Genomic DNA, 16,702 nt, shown 5'->3' on the forward strand with positions numbered 1-16,702 from the left:
TGCTGTGAACATTTGCATGCAAGTTTTCATGCAGACACATGTTTTTAGTTTTCTTGGGTTATACCTAGGAGTGGAATCTCTGGGTCAGATGGTAATTCTCTGTTTAAGTTTTTGGGGAATGTCCAGCAGTGGCTGCACCATTTTACATTCCATTTTGCAGGTGACAAAACCGATTCAGAGTCACACTGTTCCTGGTCACAGATGCCACTGGGAGTAGGTCTGATGGGCTCTGGGCCAGTGTTCTGGGCTGGCCACACAGAGGCAACGAGAAGGACACCACTCCCTACACACGTGCCTCAGAATCCCGAGTTTTATAAAGTGACAGAACTGGCAGGTGCCACCCCGACATTTACAGAGGGAGAACAGGGGCTCTGGGCAGTGCTGTCCTTTGTGCCCCTTGCCCAGAGCTCAAGAAGGCCATGGGGCAGGGGGAAGCAAAGGACCTCCAGCAGGGCACACCCACTATACTCGGGTGCTACAGATCTGGAGACCAAGGCCCTCAGAGGAAAAAGGAAGCAGGGAAGGGTCATAGGGCAGAGGGCAGAGCCAGGAAACCGTTCCCATTTCCCAACTTCCAGGTCTTTCTGTCTGTCTACTGCTCCTACTCGCCTCTGACACAAAATGACATCAGATCACTGAATCCACAGGGGAGAGGCCAGCAGCCTTCATTCACGTCAGAGCTGGAATGCCTGGCCGCCAGATTGCTGGGTACAAATGAACTGCCACGTAGATTCAAGGAGAGTCTAAACAGCTGCATAGTTCAGATGTTCTCAGCACGAATTCTAACACCCAAACCTGGCAGCACGTATTCCCAGATGGTCCCCAAAGAACCGCCTCCCATTCGTAGCCTCCCTTCAAAATGGCTGGGCTGGGCCTCCCTGCAGCCAGTGGGAGGCAGCAGCGCCCTCTGTGCCCGTCCTGGTCTGAGCCCTCCGAAGGCCTGGCAGCCCTGGCTTCTGCCCAGGGAGAGGTCACGTGGGGAGGAGCGTGGCCCGGTCAGCCCAGCCTCCCACTTGGAGCCAAGCCTCCAAGTGACTCCATCCTCCCACCACCTGCCTGCGGCTGCACACAAACCCCAAGTGGACACCAGACCTGCCCAGCTGAGCCCAGGAACCCACAGAACCCTGCAAGATAATGAAGGGGTTATTTGTAGGCCACTAAGTTTTTGGTGGCTTTTGGAGGCTGCAGTAGACAAACAGCATGGAGATTGTGCTCCTGAGGGAGTGAGGGGCTAGTCCCCACTGCTCTTCACCCCTCGGCCAGAAGCAGCGATCTGCGGCTTCCCGCGGACCTGCTGGTGACTTGTCCCTAGTACATGCTTCAGAGCCCCCGAACGAGGAAGGGAAGCACAGGTTAAAAGTACAGGTGTCCCATCTATCTCACAAGAGCACCTCGTTTAGTGGTAGTGCTAGGGGGAGAAGTTTGAGGGCCATTTGGCACCATCTACCAACATGGGGAACACCCTTTCCCGATTCCCGTGGATTCCCCAACTTCACTTCCAGGGCCACATCCCACCCACACAGACACAGGGTTTGCTGGAGCTTTGTTCAGAGCCGCAGCCTGGGTCGTCCTAAAATGGCCCAATCCCCAAGAGGTATGCAGCAAAAGCAGGAGGTGAGCACTTTGGATGCCAGCAGCGGTGTGAACCACATAAGAAGCTGAAGATGTGCCCTAGATGAGGAAATGTGGGAAGGTAGGTCCCATGCCCAGTATAGAGCCCGACATGGGGCTCGATCTCAAAGACCTGAACTGAGACCAAGAGTCGGACACTCAACCAACAGCCTCCTCGGCGCCCCTCTTCCTTTTCTTTTCTAAATGATTTGTATGTGTGTCATCTATTCAAAACAGAGAAAGGACTCGAAGCTGCTCTGGTCTCCCACATGTCCAAAGGGCCTTGTAAAGGCCGACCAGAAGGCCAAGGAAGTCATAGAGTCCCAGCAGCTGGAGGTCCCATGAACGGGAGAGCCGTCCCCTGCTTCTTTCTGTACCACCTGAATGGGGCCTGGCCCTGCGTCTGGCAGCTGGGAGCACCAAGACGCTCCTGGGGTGGAGGGTGTGTGTGTGCCCTTCTCTGCCCTCCTATGTTCAATCACGAAGGTCTCTTGAGTCACGACCTCAGAAGTTGCCTTCTCTTGGCCCTCAGTGCCCCAACCCCCACAGGGCAGAGAGGCCTTGCCCCGTCCTTCCCTCTCTGCTGACCCCGGGAGCAAAGGGACACAGTCAAAGTTATCGTGGGGGCAGCCCCAGTGGCCCAGCGGTTTAGCGCCACCTGCAGCCCAGGGCGTGATCCTGGAGACCCTGGATCGGGTCCCACGTCAGGCTCTCTGAATGGTGCCTGCTTCTCCCTCTCCCTGTGTCTCTGCCTCTCTCTGTGTGTGTGTGTGTCTCTATGAATTAAAAAAAAAAAAAAAAAAAAAAAAAGCAAAGTTATCATGGGTAAAAGGGATGCATTCTCTGTTCTGGTCCTGAAATACAGTCCTGAGGACACAGCCCCTGGAGGTGCAGGTCCCGAGAACCACCTGCAGAGGGCACCACACACAGCTTCTGGCCGCCGGAGCCAGGCTGGCCCTCCGCTGGGGCAGTTTATTTCCAAGCGGGTTTTTGTTTTTGTTTTGTTTTGTTTTACTGCCTTCTAAGCCTTCTCACATCTAAAAATAGAATTTCCCCAGACTGCTGCGGTCCCCGGCTCCGGCTCCGGTGGCCAGGTGGTCAATGTTATGGCTCGTCACGTAGGGGCAGAGCAAAGCGGCCTCTGTGGACCGGGGACCCAGGTGGCACGGCCTCAGATGGATGGAGCCGAGAGCCCTGCAGCCACAACTGCTTGAGTTGAATGTGGCTTTGGACACTGCCCTCAGCTTCCTCAGCCCTCAATTTTCTCTGTAAAATGGGGAATGGGATTCCTGCCAGCATTGCTTGGCATCTGCAAGGTGGTGCAAATAAATGTATACGAGGCAGGTAGGCCTGGGGGGCTGATGCTGCTGCTCATCCCCAAGTGTCCCCACTCCTCCACTGCTCAGCCAGGGAGGGTTGTCTGTAGGAAGGAGGGACCAAGCCTCCTTCCAGCTCCCTCCCCACAACCCTGATTCCTTCCATCCCCCCAAAGAGATGCCCCCTCGGAACCTGCAACTGTGACCTTATTTGGAAAGAAGAAAGTTTGTGTAATTCAGTTGACCTCAAGAAGAGGTCATCTGGATATGGGTGAGCCCTAAATTCAGTGACAGGTGCCCCTATAAGAGGAGAAAGGACGGTCGCACAGTGAGGCCGCATGAGGACCATGAGGACGGAGGCAGGGACTGAGGGAAGGCTGCCTCAGGGCGCCAGCAGCGGGAAGGGGCAAGGAAAGAGCCTCCCCTGGAGCCTTGGAGGGAGCACAGCCCTGCCAGCCCCTCGAGTATCAACCTTCCAGCCTCCAGAACAGCGAGAGAGGACATGTGTGCCCCAGTTTCAGAGCAGCCACAGGACACTAATGCAGCCGGCCCAGGAAGGGACCCACATTGTGCTTTTCCCACCCAACCAGGTCTGTGCCCCCAGATCAGAGCCATGGAGGCCTCCAGAGAGCCCCGGGAGGTCGGTGCATTTATCATCATTGCAGGTGGGGACTGTTAGGCACAGGTGGTCCAGAAGCTTCTCCGGGTCTCCCAGGGAGGTGGGCTGGAATCCAGGTGCTGGCAGGCTGGCATAGCGCCCTGCTGCCAACACGCCCAGAGCACTTAACCTGGACCCCGGGGGCCCGTGGAGAGTCTGGGGGTTCCGTGGACGTGGATGAGAAAAACACGTCGTTAACCCCACCGATGGCCCCTGAGATTTAGCCTTTGCTTCCGCTGCACGTGGAGGCTGCAGCCCCACGTGGTATGAGCAGGAGTGTGGCTTTGTCCATTGCGGAACCCGGGGTATCTCTGCACCCCGCGCCGTGGCTTCAGCAGCCTGCGCCGCCTCTGAGCTTAGCGTGGTCTGGACCCGCTGTCCGCATCCAGCCCGCCGCTCCGCCTGGCCATCGGCCGCGTTGCTGGAGGCGCACAGGTTCGTTCTGATTTGTGCAACACCGCGGTAATATTTTGATTTAACGTGTGATTTCATTTAGTATTTCGAGATGCTATCGTGAATAGTGTCTCGACATCATTGGCGTCTCCGTAACCCTATGTGCTTTGCTTGATGCGCTTTAAAATGCTTCGCAGCCTGGCTCCCCGGTGCCGGGTCGTCCCAGAGCCCGAGCAGCTTGCCGTGCTCGACGCCTCCACCCCGGTCCGGACCTGAGGGCCCTTCCGTCGCCCCCCAGCCCGCGCCATTGCACCGCCCCTCGAGGACGATCCAGGCCCTTGTCAACAGCCCAAACAGCCTCTCGGGGTCCCTTCTGCCTTCGCCAGGGTCCACCCTCCAGGGGCCCCGGGGGATCTCCCTGCAGCCTAGTCCCCACGCTCTGGGCCTGTGGCTGCCCTGCCTCCAGGAATGCGGCAGTGTCCCCAGCCTGGCAGATAGGACCCTCTGTCATCGAGTGTCTGATCCTCCCCCAGGGCCCTGGGTGCTCCTCTGTTCCCTCCACCCTTGAGCCCAGTGCCCACCTGCCTTTCCCTAGAAGCCGAGCAGCCCCTGGCCGTGCCATCTGCTCAGGGAGAGGGGACATTCCCTCCACCTTGCTGAGCCCTCCGAGAGTGTCCCTGAGCTAGCAGCAGGACCCCGTATGTTGATGTTCCGAGCTCCACACTCTGCACCACACCGGGCCAGCTGACAGGAAAATCGAGGGGCTCCCGCCCTCAGTGCCAGTGGCAGATGCCAACCCTACATGTCCCCCTGCACATGGGAACTGTCACCTGGCCACCCCTGCCCACAATGAAACCCCAGCCAGGGCTCCTTCATCATGTCAGCTGTCCAGCTTGCTCCCTTGAATGCCTCACTATGTGGACCACGAGACTTCTATACCCTCAAGGCCAGTGGGTGGTATCATCAATCTCAACATTCAAAGCAGCCACACTTTCTGGTGGGGGTCCCTCCTGCCTCTGCGGTCCCTGCCATCAGGCTGGGAGCCTCTGATGCAGAGATGAAGTGTCATTCTCCTCGGATTTCCCTTCTAGCAGAGATCCTCTTCACGGCACAGCAACTTTACTACTGAGCATCTGTACAGCATTGCTGTTCCCTCTGCCTGGAATACTCTCCCTCCACTTTGTCTCTTAAACACACGTTTTTCTTTTTAAATGAGCAGTTGCCATGTGCTTGGTGGGCACTCATCGATCCTGATGACCGTTCTCTTGTAATCTTCACAATGACTCCGTGAAGATGTATGACCTCATTCTCACAGAACCAAGGCTCAGAGAGGTTAAGTAACTTGCTCAAGGCCCCACAGTTGGTGAGGGATGCAACTGGGGTCTGGCTCCACGGCCTCCAGCATCGCTCTAGTCCTCCTTGAAAGCCCCTCCTCAGAGAAGACTACCTGCCTTGCCCCCATCGCACCCCTGGTGGGTGACATTGCCACCATGCACGGAGATGAATTCATTGTTGCCTGAGTCTTGTCTATTGTCTGTCTCTCCCATTGGACTGTGACTTCTATGGGGTTAGGGACAGGATCTGCCTTGCTCTTGCCAACTCACCCATGCACAGCAAAGCCTCACAGCGATGTGTCAAACGAAGGAATGATGATCTGGAAAGACTGCACAAGAGACGTAGAGAAGGCTGGAGGTGGGGCCTGGCAGGGATGGGGACTTAGCAGGGGGGATGGCAGGCTTGGGGGAGCTCCCAGAGAGATGGGATCACATTGGCTCCACCGCTGGCTGCAGCCAGAGGCAGCCTGGCCACATGGCATCCTCCAGTCCATGCTCTCAGACAGGTGCACAACTAGCCTTCCCAGTGTGGGCCCTGCTACTTCCTGCTCATCATCCCCCAAGCCCAGCTCCGGCCCCACCAGCACACCCACATGTCAGAGGAGACCAGAACGGACCCAAACCTCCAGTCATTAAGGCCACAGCAAGACGGTCATTAAGCCACCGAGTCCCTGCGAGGGCATGTGGTCTCCTCGGCTCTGCCATAGTACGAATGGGACAGCTAACGCTGCAGGCTCGGGCATGACCTGTCATGTTGACCCCACTGGCTCCCCACCATGCTCTCACACACCCTCATCCGCACATCCTGAGGAATCTATCCCTGGAGCCAAGATGAGGCTCCCAGATTCTACCCAGTGCCCTCCAGGGATGAGGCTTGGTGGGGAGTCACAAACAAGAATAGCTAATCATGTCCCACGGGCGGCAGGTGACGCTCAGGAAGTGACAGTCCCATGAATGCCACTCTGGGATTTTTGATCTTGCAAAGTGGATACACTTTGGCACCCATAGACCTGGCCTGAATCCCAGCTCAGCATTGCTCATGCACTCATTGTACGACTCTCAGAAATCACTCTGAATTTTGAGGCTCAGTTTCTCGATCTGCAAAATGGCAGAATTGATCTGAAGGGAACCTTAATGCATCAAAGATGGGAAAGTTCTAGGTTTTTGGCTGGAAGAATCCAAAGACATCGCCAAGTGTAGGTTGGACAAACATGGTCACCAGATGCTGGAGGAGCAGGTCTGCCCCCACCCCCAGCCCTACTTCCTGATTCTGTACATCACTCCCTCTCGTATCCATGCCCTTCTGCATGTTAATCTACAGTTCTCAGGAGAGAGAGGCTGTGCTAGATTAAAATCAGCCACAAACTCACCATGGCTACAAGTTCTCTATATCTCCTCCCACCAAAAGGTAGCCTCTGTTGAATCTGATTGGCTTTGCGATTCAGCAGTGAGGATGTAGTGCATGTCCCCAGCCTAGTGACAGCAAGCTTTGTGTTTCTACCTCTTACACTTCTGCCATCATGAGAGGGACATGCCTTGTCAGTCTGCTGGTCCCAGGAATAGGATAAGAGACACATGGTGCAGAGCCACCTCTAGCTGAGCCAACTGAACCCAGCTGACCCCAGCCCAAACCCAGACACATGAGAATTATAAGCCACTGATTTTTTGGGACTGTTTGTTACACAGCAACCACTTACTGACAAGAGAACAGAAAGGAGTAAAAGACCACAGTCTAACCAAGTAGAATTTGGGGATGGGCAACTTCTATTATCAGGGCACATGATACCTTCCCTCCCTTTGGTATCTTGGCACTAGGATCTGGAGCCATGGAAATGAAGTGAAGAAAGTCACAACAGAGGAAAGAAACCAGTCATAGCTCCAGGAGCTTCGGGCTTCTTGTCTCTCCACTGATAGACTGAGAGCAGTGTAACTAAGGCAAGTGTTTATTGATCTACATGGCATTCCTGTCCCATCCTTTCTGACACCACAGAGCAGGGTAGGTAAGCTAAGAGCTGTTTTCTGGGAGGATAATTAGACACTTTCAATGCTCCACACTTAGTAGATGCCCAGTTCAAGGGACCCTTCTCATTATGTCCCAAGTGGCCAATCCCTACTATCAATCGTTTTGTAATACTTCTTTCCTTCTCATTCTTAGGAAGTCCCCATTGTCTTTAAATGGAATCAGAGATCTTGCTCACGAGGTTAGCTCTGCTGGTTATTTTCAGATCTGTGTTTTCAGAACTCATTTAGCCTCTGTTATAAGCTCTCAATGATCAGACCTTTTTTCCTCCTGCATCCTTTGGGCCCACAGACGTCTAGATATTTTGCTTAAAATTTTTTTCTATCCTGAAATGACCCTCCCCTGCCTTCTGGCCATTTGCCTGGACTCTGGACTTCCTGTTTTGCAGACCATTGTTATTTATGCCTGGCACTCCGCATTCCACCCGCTGGGATCCTCAGACACTATGCCAGCCGACCTGGGAGGAGGGGGGGAGCTTACCTGCCTCCGAGCCTCTGTGCTCTGTTCCCTGGTACCTTCCCAAGTTGTCTGACCTGGTTTCAGCTTCCCCAGGTCGCTGTCTCCTGAGCTCTGGTGGGAGGTTCACGTGGCTCCTGAACTTGTTCTCACAGAAATATGTGCATTGCTTGGGGTGACGTCCGCAGATGGAGGCACAGCTGATGCAGTTCCTCAGGAGCTGGTCATAGTAGCTGCCTTCCTCCTTGCGGCAACTGAGTGACTCTAGGAGACAGAAATGAGTGATGCTACTGGGGAAGACCTGCAGGCCCTGTGAAGTTGGCCTTCAAGGGCATCACAGTTTACAAAAATTATGATTCAATTCCCCAAAAGCAATTCCAGAGTAGTGCAACTCCTTTCCCAATATGTAAATGGAAGGCTATACATTGTCCTCTAAGTTCTATTTTAGCTGCAATGTATACATTAAAAAAAAAAGATATTATTTATTTATTCATGAGACACACAGAGAGAGGCAGAGACACAGGCAGAGGGAGAAGCAGGCTCCATGCAAGGAGCCCGATGTGGGACTCGAGCCCTGGACCCTGGGATCACACCCTGAGTCAAAGGCAGATGCTCAACCACTGAGCCACCCAGGCATCTCTGCAGTATATAATTTGACACGTAGTATTTTTCCTGTATCTACTTTCAATGTTTTCAGTTTTCATTATTACTTCGTCTCCGAACTATGGATTACTTGAAAGTGCATTTCTTAGTTTCTAAGCATATAAGAATTTTCCAGTTATCTTTCAAAATTGAAATCTAGGTTATTACATTAAGTTCTTCATTTTCATTAAGTTCTTCATTGCACTTTTCAAACTTCATAAAGGAGAAACATATTTCTTATTAACATAAGGATTGGAGAAGGAAGCTAGAAACCACCTCAGCAGGTTGAGGGAGGAGGCTGGAAAGAAAATGGGAAAGCTCAAAATAATAGTGTTTCTTCTGTATTTTTAAGCCTTTTTATTGATTTATTTGAAAAAGAGAGCAAGATCAAGTGCAGGTGGAAGGGGCAGAGAGAGAGGGAAAAGCAGAGGTGCCTTGCTGAACAGGGAGCCCCATGCAGGACTCAATCCCAGGACCCGGGGATCACAACCTGAGCTGAAGGCAGATGCTTTACTGACTGAGCTACCCGGGCACTCATGTTTCTTCTGTCTTAATGAATGAGAATTATAAGAACCTAAACAGCCATCAGTGCCAAAATGCAGAAGCCAAGCAAACTAAAGAAATGAATCACGCTTGCTTTAAAAGAGCAATTTTGAGTGCAAAACAGAAATCTATACTTTCACAGGGCAGGTTTCCCTTATCTTTTTTTTTTTTAAGATTTATTTATTAATTTATGATAGACAGAGAGAGAGAGAGAGAGGCAGAGACACAGGCAGAGGGAGAAGCAGGCTCCATGCCAGGAGCCCGACGTGGGACTCGATCACGGGACTCCAGGATCACGCCCCGGGCCAAAAGGCAGGCGCTAAACCTCTGAGCCACCCGGGGATCCCCTCCCTTATCTTTAAGCTAAGATTCTATTTATATGAAAATGTGACTCACACTGGAGATTTTAAGGGCACATTTCAGAGGTAGTGAAAGATAGCAGGTAAGAACACAGGCTTCAAGGCCAATCAGATTTGAGAGCATCCTTAGTCTACCCTTGCAGGTTGTAGAGTTTCCATGCCTCAGTTTCCTCATTTCCAAGACAGAGGTAATAATGATATTGACTTCTTTTTTTTTTAAGATTTTATTTATTTATTCATAGACACAGAGAGAGAGAGAGGCAGAGACACAGGCAGAGGGAGAAGCAGGCTCCATGCAGGGAGCCCGACGTGGGACTCGATCCCGGGTCCCCACGATCACACCCCAGGTTGCAGGTGGCGCCAAACCGCTGCGCCACCGGGGCTGCCCTGATATTGACTTCTTAAAGTTGCCATGAGGATTTGAGGTTCCTGGCATAATGCCTGATGCATAATAAATAAATGCTGGGTTAATGGAAAGTTTAAGTAAAATATTCATTTGTGCCTTTTTGCAACACAAACACACCAACTCTTACGTCCTTGAAAGAGTAAAGGAAAAGACCAGGAAGATGGTGAAACTGGGACCTGAGGGAAGACTCAGATGGGATCAATGACCTCTTCTTGCCCTGGCTCTGCCCGGGGATTCCACTAAGCCAGATGTGCCACTCATGGGACGGAGTTGACAGGACAGCAGTGGTGTTCCTAGGGTTTTATGTATGACCTCCTCCCCTCCTCAGGCCCCCATTGTGGCTGTTGCAGGTGGTGTCTGAGCTCCCTAGACCCACCAACTCTCACTACCCAACCTCAAAAACTTCCCCTCTGGGCCTTGGTACTCCCTACTGTGTTTTTCTATGTCCATGCCTTCATCCACACGGGTCCTCCTTCCAGAGTATCCTCCCCGCCACCTCCCACCATCTGACTGCCAACTCTTAACAATTTATCTCAGGTGGCATTTACTCCAGGAACACTTCCCTGTTCCCTAACCCATTAGCCATAGGTGGTCTCTCCCAATTGTAGCATTTTATGGCACTTTATCCTTCTCTGTTGAAATGTATTTATTTCTTCCATTAGACGATGACCCTCTTGAAGGATCATGTCAGTTTCCCATTTTCAAGGGGCTGGAGAGTTCCATGAATATATGTGGAGTGATACAACAAGTATTCCACTTCATTAATGGATAGTGGTTCGGAGTCACGGTTTTGAAGTCAGAGAGTCCTGGTTTAAATCCACTGTTACACTGTGTGAGCTTGGGCAAGTCACTCAGCCTCTCTGAACTCCACTCAATCAGTATTGATGAATCACTCACTATGTGTCAGGCATTGTGCAAGATTCAAATAAGGAAAGGAACTTGCGGTCCAAAGGGTCAAGACAGACATGAAACAAATGCACACAAAAGAACGTTACGCAAATCATGGGAAGTTCCATCAAGGAAAAGAATAAGTTATGAAAAAAGAACAGTAGACAAAATATCTTTTTCAAGACAATCAGAGAAAATTGGATATAGCCTGAATACAGAGGGTGTTAAGGAATTATTGCCGGGGATGATAAGAGATAAAGGTTGTATTTTGAAGGCTCTTCATGATCTAGTATTTACAGGTAAAATTATATGAATTCTTGGATTTACTTTACACTATACCAGCAAAAAAATGGTTGGGGAATAAAACAGCAGATTTTTAAAGCTGATGATTGGCAGAAATGGATTTATTATGCTATCCTTTCTGCAATAATTCCTATAATAAAAAATTTCAAAAGAAAGTCAGAACAGAGGAAAACAAAGGAGGGCCTCATTTCTATTGGACAGGTAGGTAAGACTTCTGACATTTGGCCTCAGACCTGAAGGTTGAGTAAGAGGGAGCTGAGGGAAGAATAACAGGGAAATGCATTCCAAGCATAGGGTACAACATGTGCAAAGGCCCTGAGGCAGAAAAAAAACCCCACAGCATGTTCAAGAAACTGCAAGGAGGCTAGTGTAGCCAGAGCAGAAAGATTGAGGGGTAAAGAGGTGCCATGTTCTACATCTCCTTCTACCATCTCCTTCTCAGCCACCCAAGCGCAATAGGGCCTGGGGGACCTCTAGAGGGAAGGAAGGGGTGATCCAGCCCATGGGGCTCAGGCCCCAGAACTCACTGCAGAATGCTGCACAGGTACGAGGAATCTGATGGCTGCAGATGGATTTGCAAGAGAGGCACATGTTCAGCAGGGGATCCCAGTACTGTTCTTCAGGGCAGGGCTCCATGGCCATCCCCATCCGCAGGCCCTGTGGAGCTGAGAGGCAGGGAGCATGAGGGCAGCTGGCACCCTGCTACGGGTCAGAACACAGATAGCCTCTCCCACTCACATTCTACTTTGTCTCAGCAAGCAGAGGAGGAACCGGACAAAGCTAGCTTCCAACCCCAGCTGCATCTGCTGGGGGCCTGGGGCAGCCACCTCATTCCCTCGAGCCTCAGTTTCTGTATTTGTGAAATGGCTGTTCGAGGCTCCCTCTCTCAGATTACCTGTGCCCTGCTCAGCCCTGTTCTTTGCCTACTGTGGTTCTTTCTACCACAGTACCTTTGCATAAAATGCTCTTCTTCCCTGCCCTTCTGCTGGCTATTTTCTCCTGATCCTTTAGATCACTGTTTCAATTTCATTTCCTCAGAAAAGCCTGATTCTCTTTCCCAGATTAAGACACACCACTTCTTCTGTGCAGTGATGTGTCCTTCACTTGTCACCGCTTTCACTTCACTTTTATAACTGTGACTATTGGATGCTGTCTCCCCCATTATCTGTGAGCATCATGCAGGCAAGTACTCTAATTTTTTTGTTCACTGCTGGGTCCTCAGAACCTAGATAGTGCCCAGGACATAGTAGGTGCTCATTAAGTGAAGAAAAAGAAAAGCATATCTAGCCAGTGGCTAGCGTACAGCAAGCATTCAATAAATGTCCTTTTCTTCCATTTTTTCTTTTTTACTGAAGTACGAGACACACTCAATGATGTGTGTAAAGTGCACAAATCTGAAGTATGCAGCTTGATGTATTTTTCCATATGTATATACCTGTGTCACTACAGCCCACATCAAGGTATAAGGTATAGATATTTTTTGCACCCTGAAGACTCCCTTGGGTCTCCTCCCCATCCAATACTTCCAGAGGTAACTTGTACTCTGATTTTTATCACTGTCGGTTGTTACTATTGCCCATTCTTGAACCTTTGTGTCCTGTTTTGTTGGCGCCACAAGATATCTGAAACACATCTCAGTTGAGGCTCCATCAGTCATTTGTTTTGTATGCTAAGTCTTCCTTTATATGAATGCATCACTTTTTCTATAATTTTCTGCCTGATTTCATGATACTTGCTTCACCAAAAATGTTTCCTTTGTTTTTTTTTTTAAAGTTTAACTTCATGTGACGGAAGTTTTTAATTTTTCAATTTTTAAAAAATATTTTATTTATTTATTTATTCATGAGAGACACAGAGAGAGATTGAGAGACACAGACACAGGCAGAGGGAGAAGCAGGCTCCATACAGGGAGCCCAACGTGGGACTAGATCCTGGGTCTCTAAGATCACACCTTGGGCTGAAGTCGGCGCTAAACCGCTGAGCCACCCAGGCTGCCCAGTTTTTCAATATTTTAATGGATTTATTTATTTATTTGAGAGAGCAAGTGAGCAAGAGAACACAAGTGGGGGAGAGGGAGAAGCAGGCCCCCCGTTGATCAGGGAGGACAAAGAGCCAGATATCAGGACCCTGAGATTGTACCCTGAGCTGAAGGCAGATGCTTAATTGACTAAGCCACCCAGGCATACCCCCAAATGTCTCCTTTTAAACATTTTGCAAGGTGCTTGCTTACTCTTCATTGAAAGTAAGCTGGGAGAAGACCAGTGGCTCCTGGTTTAATGTAGCAGCTTAAACACATGGACTTATCTTTCTTCCCTCCTGAAACCCTACTAAAAGGAGAAGAAAAGATACCTGTCCTCAAAGAGAAAGAGAATGGAAAAAAGTTATTGCAGCAGGGGACAGGTGTGAGCAATACTTTGGAATATGGAAGGCATGTGACCTGGGATGACTGACTTTAGTTAAAGGTCTCAGGGACAAGGAAGCTGATTTGAGCCACAGAACTCCAGGAAGTCTCTGGAATTGGAGGTACCAAGTTTAATGACAGTGGGGAATGGCAAGGCAAGACAATGGAAGAAAGACTGGTTGGAAATTTATACAAAGAGGGCCTGACCCCAGGTAAATCCCATCCCAAGCATGTAATGGCCTCTGGAAAAACCAAGCAAAAGTTTGGGGGTCTTCTGAGACACAGCTGAGGGTAGCCATAAGGTCCACTCTCCCCAAAACACAACCTGAGGAGTGCTGTGGCCAGGTTTTTAAGAATGTCTCCTTCCCCATCCTGCAGCCAGCAGGAAATCAGCAGATTCTGAGAAAACTGATCCAAAGGAAGAGGCCTAAAGGCACTGACTGGGAGATTCTCTCAAGAAAATGATCAAGTTTGCTCCTTGACCATCTGACAGCAAAGCTGCTTTATTAACGGCCCTGTTTGTTTACCCAGAACTTCCAATCAGCTCTTTCTGCCTCAGTCTGAGCTGTGAATCAAGAGCCACCTGATCTGAAAGAGAACTCAAACAAAACAAGCAGAAAGAACATACTGGGAGCCAAGAGAGACAATAGGGAGAGAAAAGACATGAAAATTATGGAATTATTTCAAGAGGTTCAAAGGTTGAACTAATGGGAATTCTAGAGAAAACAGATTTCAAAGACATAGCTTCCAGATTCAAAGAGCCAGTCAGATGTCTGATATAATAAAATCTCAAGCCATGACCCATCATCATAGAATTTAGGGGAACCAGAAATTAAGAGCAGATTCTAAAATCTTTTTTGACAATAAGCAGGTTATCCACAGAGTTTTGTGAGGACGTCAATGGACATCTCAAATCAAAACTGGGATGTGAGAGCAATGTCCAGGAAGATGGTAGAGTAGAAGCTCTAGTAATCTGCTTTTCCACCTAACAGCTATCAAGCTGGCAGCAACCATCTTGAAGTAACTGTTTTGGAACTCTGAACTTATCCAGGAAAGAGCTGGATGAAGAGACTGGTGAATTTTTGAAATTTTGGTGCATTTCAGCCTATTTCATGGTGGTGGCTACCATTCCTCACGTATGCAGTGGCGGGGGGTGGGGTGGGGCAGAGTTGCTCATATTGCTGGTCCCCTAGATGGGCAATAAGGACCTTGTTCTACAAATATTGAGATTGTAGATTCTGACTGCTGTTTGCTGCTCTTAGATCAGTGAGGGGCTAGCACACAGGTTGGTGGCCATTGTTTCAACTGCCAACAGCTGAAGTGACTTCCAGGGGACTTAAAGGGGCAGCACTCTCCTCCACTCTTGGGAGCCAGACATTTAAGGGAGTCTTTTTCAGGTCACTGGCTGAGTGCAGAGATAAAGGAACAGAAACTTCAGTGAACACACAGAATAAATACCTACTTTGCAAAAATGGTTTGGAAAAGCCACACATGGACTGCAGCAACCAACAAGCAAGATACAGAAATCCCTGAGGAATGGGAAAATTAGAATTACTACAACGTGATGCTCAAAATGTTCAGTTCTCAAAAACCTTACAAAATATATTTTTAAAAAACAGAAAAATATGCATCACACATTCACAGAAAAAAAGAATTTGACAGAAATTATCCGTGAGAGAGTCTAGACATTGGAAACATTAGTCAAAAATGTTAAATTAACTATCTTAAATATGTTCCATGAGCTAAAGAAAATCATGGACAAAGAACTAAAGGAAATCAGAAAAACAAAGCATGAATGATGTATAAGAATATGAATAAAGAGATAGAGGTTGTAGAAAAAAAAAAGAAACCAAAACTTGGAAGAAAGTAGGTAAATGGATAAATAAACTATAGTACATCCAAACAGTGGAATTTACTCATCACTAAAAAGAAATGAATTATCAGCCATGAAAACACATGAAAGAATCTTAAATGCATATTAGTAGCTAAAAGAAGCCAAGCCCAAAAGGCTACTGTGTGATTCTAGCTATATGATATTCTAGAAAAGGCAGACCTACAGAAACAGTAGAAAGATGAGTGATTGTTGGGGGTTTGGGGTGGGAGAGATAAAGGAGGGGACTTTATATAGCACTGAAAGTATTCTGTTTGATACTACCATGGTGGATACATGTACTTATATTTATTTGTGAAATACTATAGAATACACAATACTAAAAGTAAATGTTAGTACAAACTTATGGACTTTGTGTGATAATGATGCATTACTGTAGATTCATCAGTGGTAACAAATGTACCACTTTAGTACAGGATGTTGATAGTATAGGAGGCTGTGCATGTTTGGAGGTATGAGGTATAAATTCTCTGTATTTCCCACTCTATTTTTCTGTGAACCCAAAACTGCTCTAAAAAATAGTCTACTCAGAAATAGAAACAAACACAAATTCTGGAATTGTAAAGTCCAATAACTGAAAGGAAAAAAAAAAAACTTACTAAAGGGGTTCAATGGCAGATTTGCTAAGGCAGAAGAAAGGATCAGTGAACCTGAAGATGAAACAATTGAATTATGTTATCGGAGATGCAGAAATTTTTAAAAATGGGATCCCTGGGTGGCTCAGGCCTGCATTTGGCCCAGGGCATGATCCTGGAGTCCCGAGATCGAGTCCTGCATCCGGCTCCCGGCATGGAGCCTGCTTCTCCCTCTGCCTTTGTCTCTGCCTCTCTCTGTCTGTCTATCATGAATAAATAAATCAATAAATAAATCTTTAAAAAAAAGAAATTTTTAAAAATGAGGAAAAGTGAACAGAACCTAAGGAACTTGTGGGGCCCCATCAAACATGCCACCATAAGTGTAGAGAGAGTGAGAGAGAGGGAATAAACAATATTTGAAGAAATAATGGCTGAGAATTTTTCAAATCTTAGGAAAGACATGAATGTATACATTCCAAAATCTCAGTGAACTCTCAAAGTCTCTAAATTCAAAGAGCCCACACTGAGACACATTGTAATCAAAACGTGGTAACCCAAAGACAGAGAGAAAATTGTAAAACCTACAACAGAGCACAACTTGTCACACACAGGTGATCTTCAATTAAATTAATAGCTACTTACTCCACAGAAACCATGAGACCAGGTGGCAGTGGGATGATATATTTAAACTCCTGAAAGGAAAGATTTGCCAACCAAGAAGTATATATCCAGCAAACTATCCTTCAAGAATGAAGGAGAAATTAAGATATTTCCATATAAACAGAAGCTGAGGGAGTTCATTACCAGTCCATTTCCTGCCCTACAAGGAATGTGAAAGGGAATCTTTTTTGCTGAAATGAAAATATCCTAGACATAAACACAGTCATAAGTATAGATAAGGGATAT

General features: G+C 48.4%; 2 protein-coding genes across 7 annotated transcripts in view; one reads left to right on the forward strand and one right to left on the reverse strand.

The window, feature by feature from the left end:
• USP22 (ubiquitin specific peptidase 22) overlaps window positions 1-16,702 on the forward strand; it is a 92,114-nt gene that overhangs the window by 59,401 nt on the left and 16,011 nt on the right. The window contains exon 14 of one of the 3 annotated variants that reach the window (XM_072820803.1): window positions 7,128-15,263. The exons of 1 other annotated variant lie outside the window; for it this stretch is intronic. The gene's annotated coding sequence lies outside the window, so the exon portion shown is untranslated. Of the gene's footprint in view, window positions 1-1,848; window positions 2,363-7,127; window positions 15,264-16,702 lie in introns of those variants that run through there. One more of the 3 variants, XM_072820802.1, reaches the window with a different exon arrangement.
• Window positions 1-16,702, reverse strand: part of TNFRSF13B (TNF receptor superfamily member 13B) — a 34,134-nt gene that overhangs the window by 2,836 nt on the left and 14,596 nt on the right. For 2 of the 4 annotated variants that reach the window (XM_072820807.1, XM_072820809.1), the window contains 2 exons: window positions 11,457-11,594; window positions 7,813-8,052 (listed from right to left, as the gene is read on the reverse strand). In XM_072820807.1, coding sequence (XP_072676908.1) covers window positions 7,813-8,052; window positions 11,457-11,594 — 378 coding nt within the window. Of the gene's footprint in view, window positions 1-7,812; window positions 8,053-11,456; window positions 11,595-14,792; window positions 14,839-16,702 lie in introns of those variants that run through there. The other 2 variants (XM_072820808.1, XM_072820810.1) reach the window with 2 other exon arrangements.

The sequence above is a fragment of the Canis lupus genome, chromosome 3 (assembly GCF_048164855.1).
Source record: "Canis lupus baileyi chromosome 3, mCanLup2.hap1, whole genome shotgun sequence".
Taxonomy (NCBI): Eukaryota; Metazoa; Chordata; class Mammalia; order Carnivora; family Canidae; genus Canis; species Canis lupus.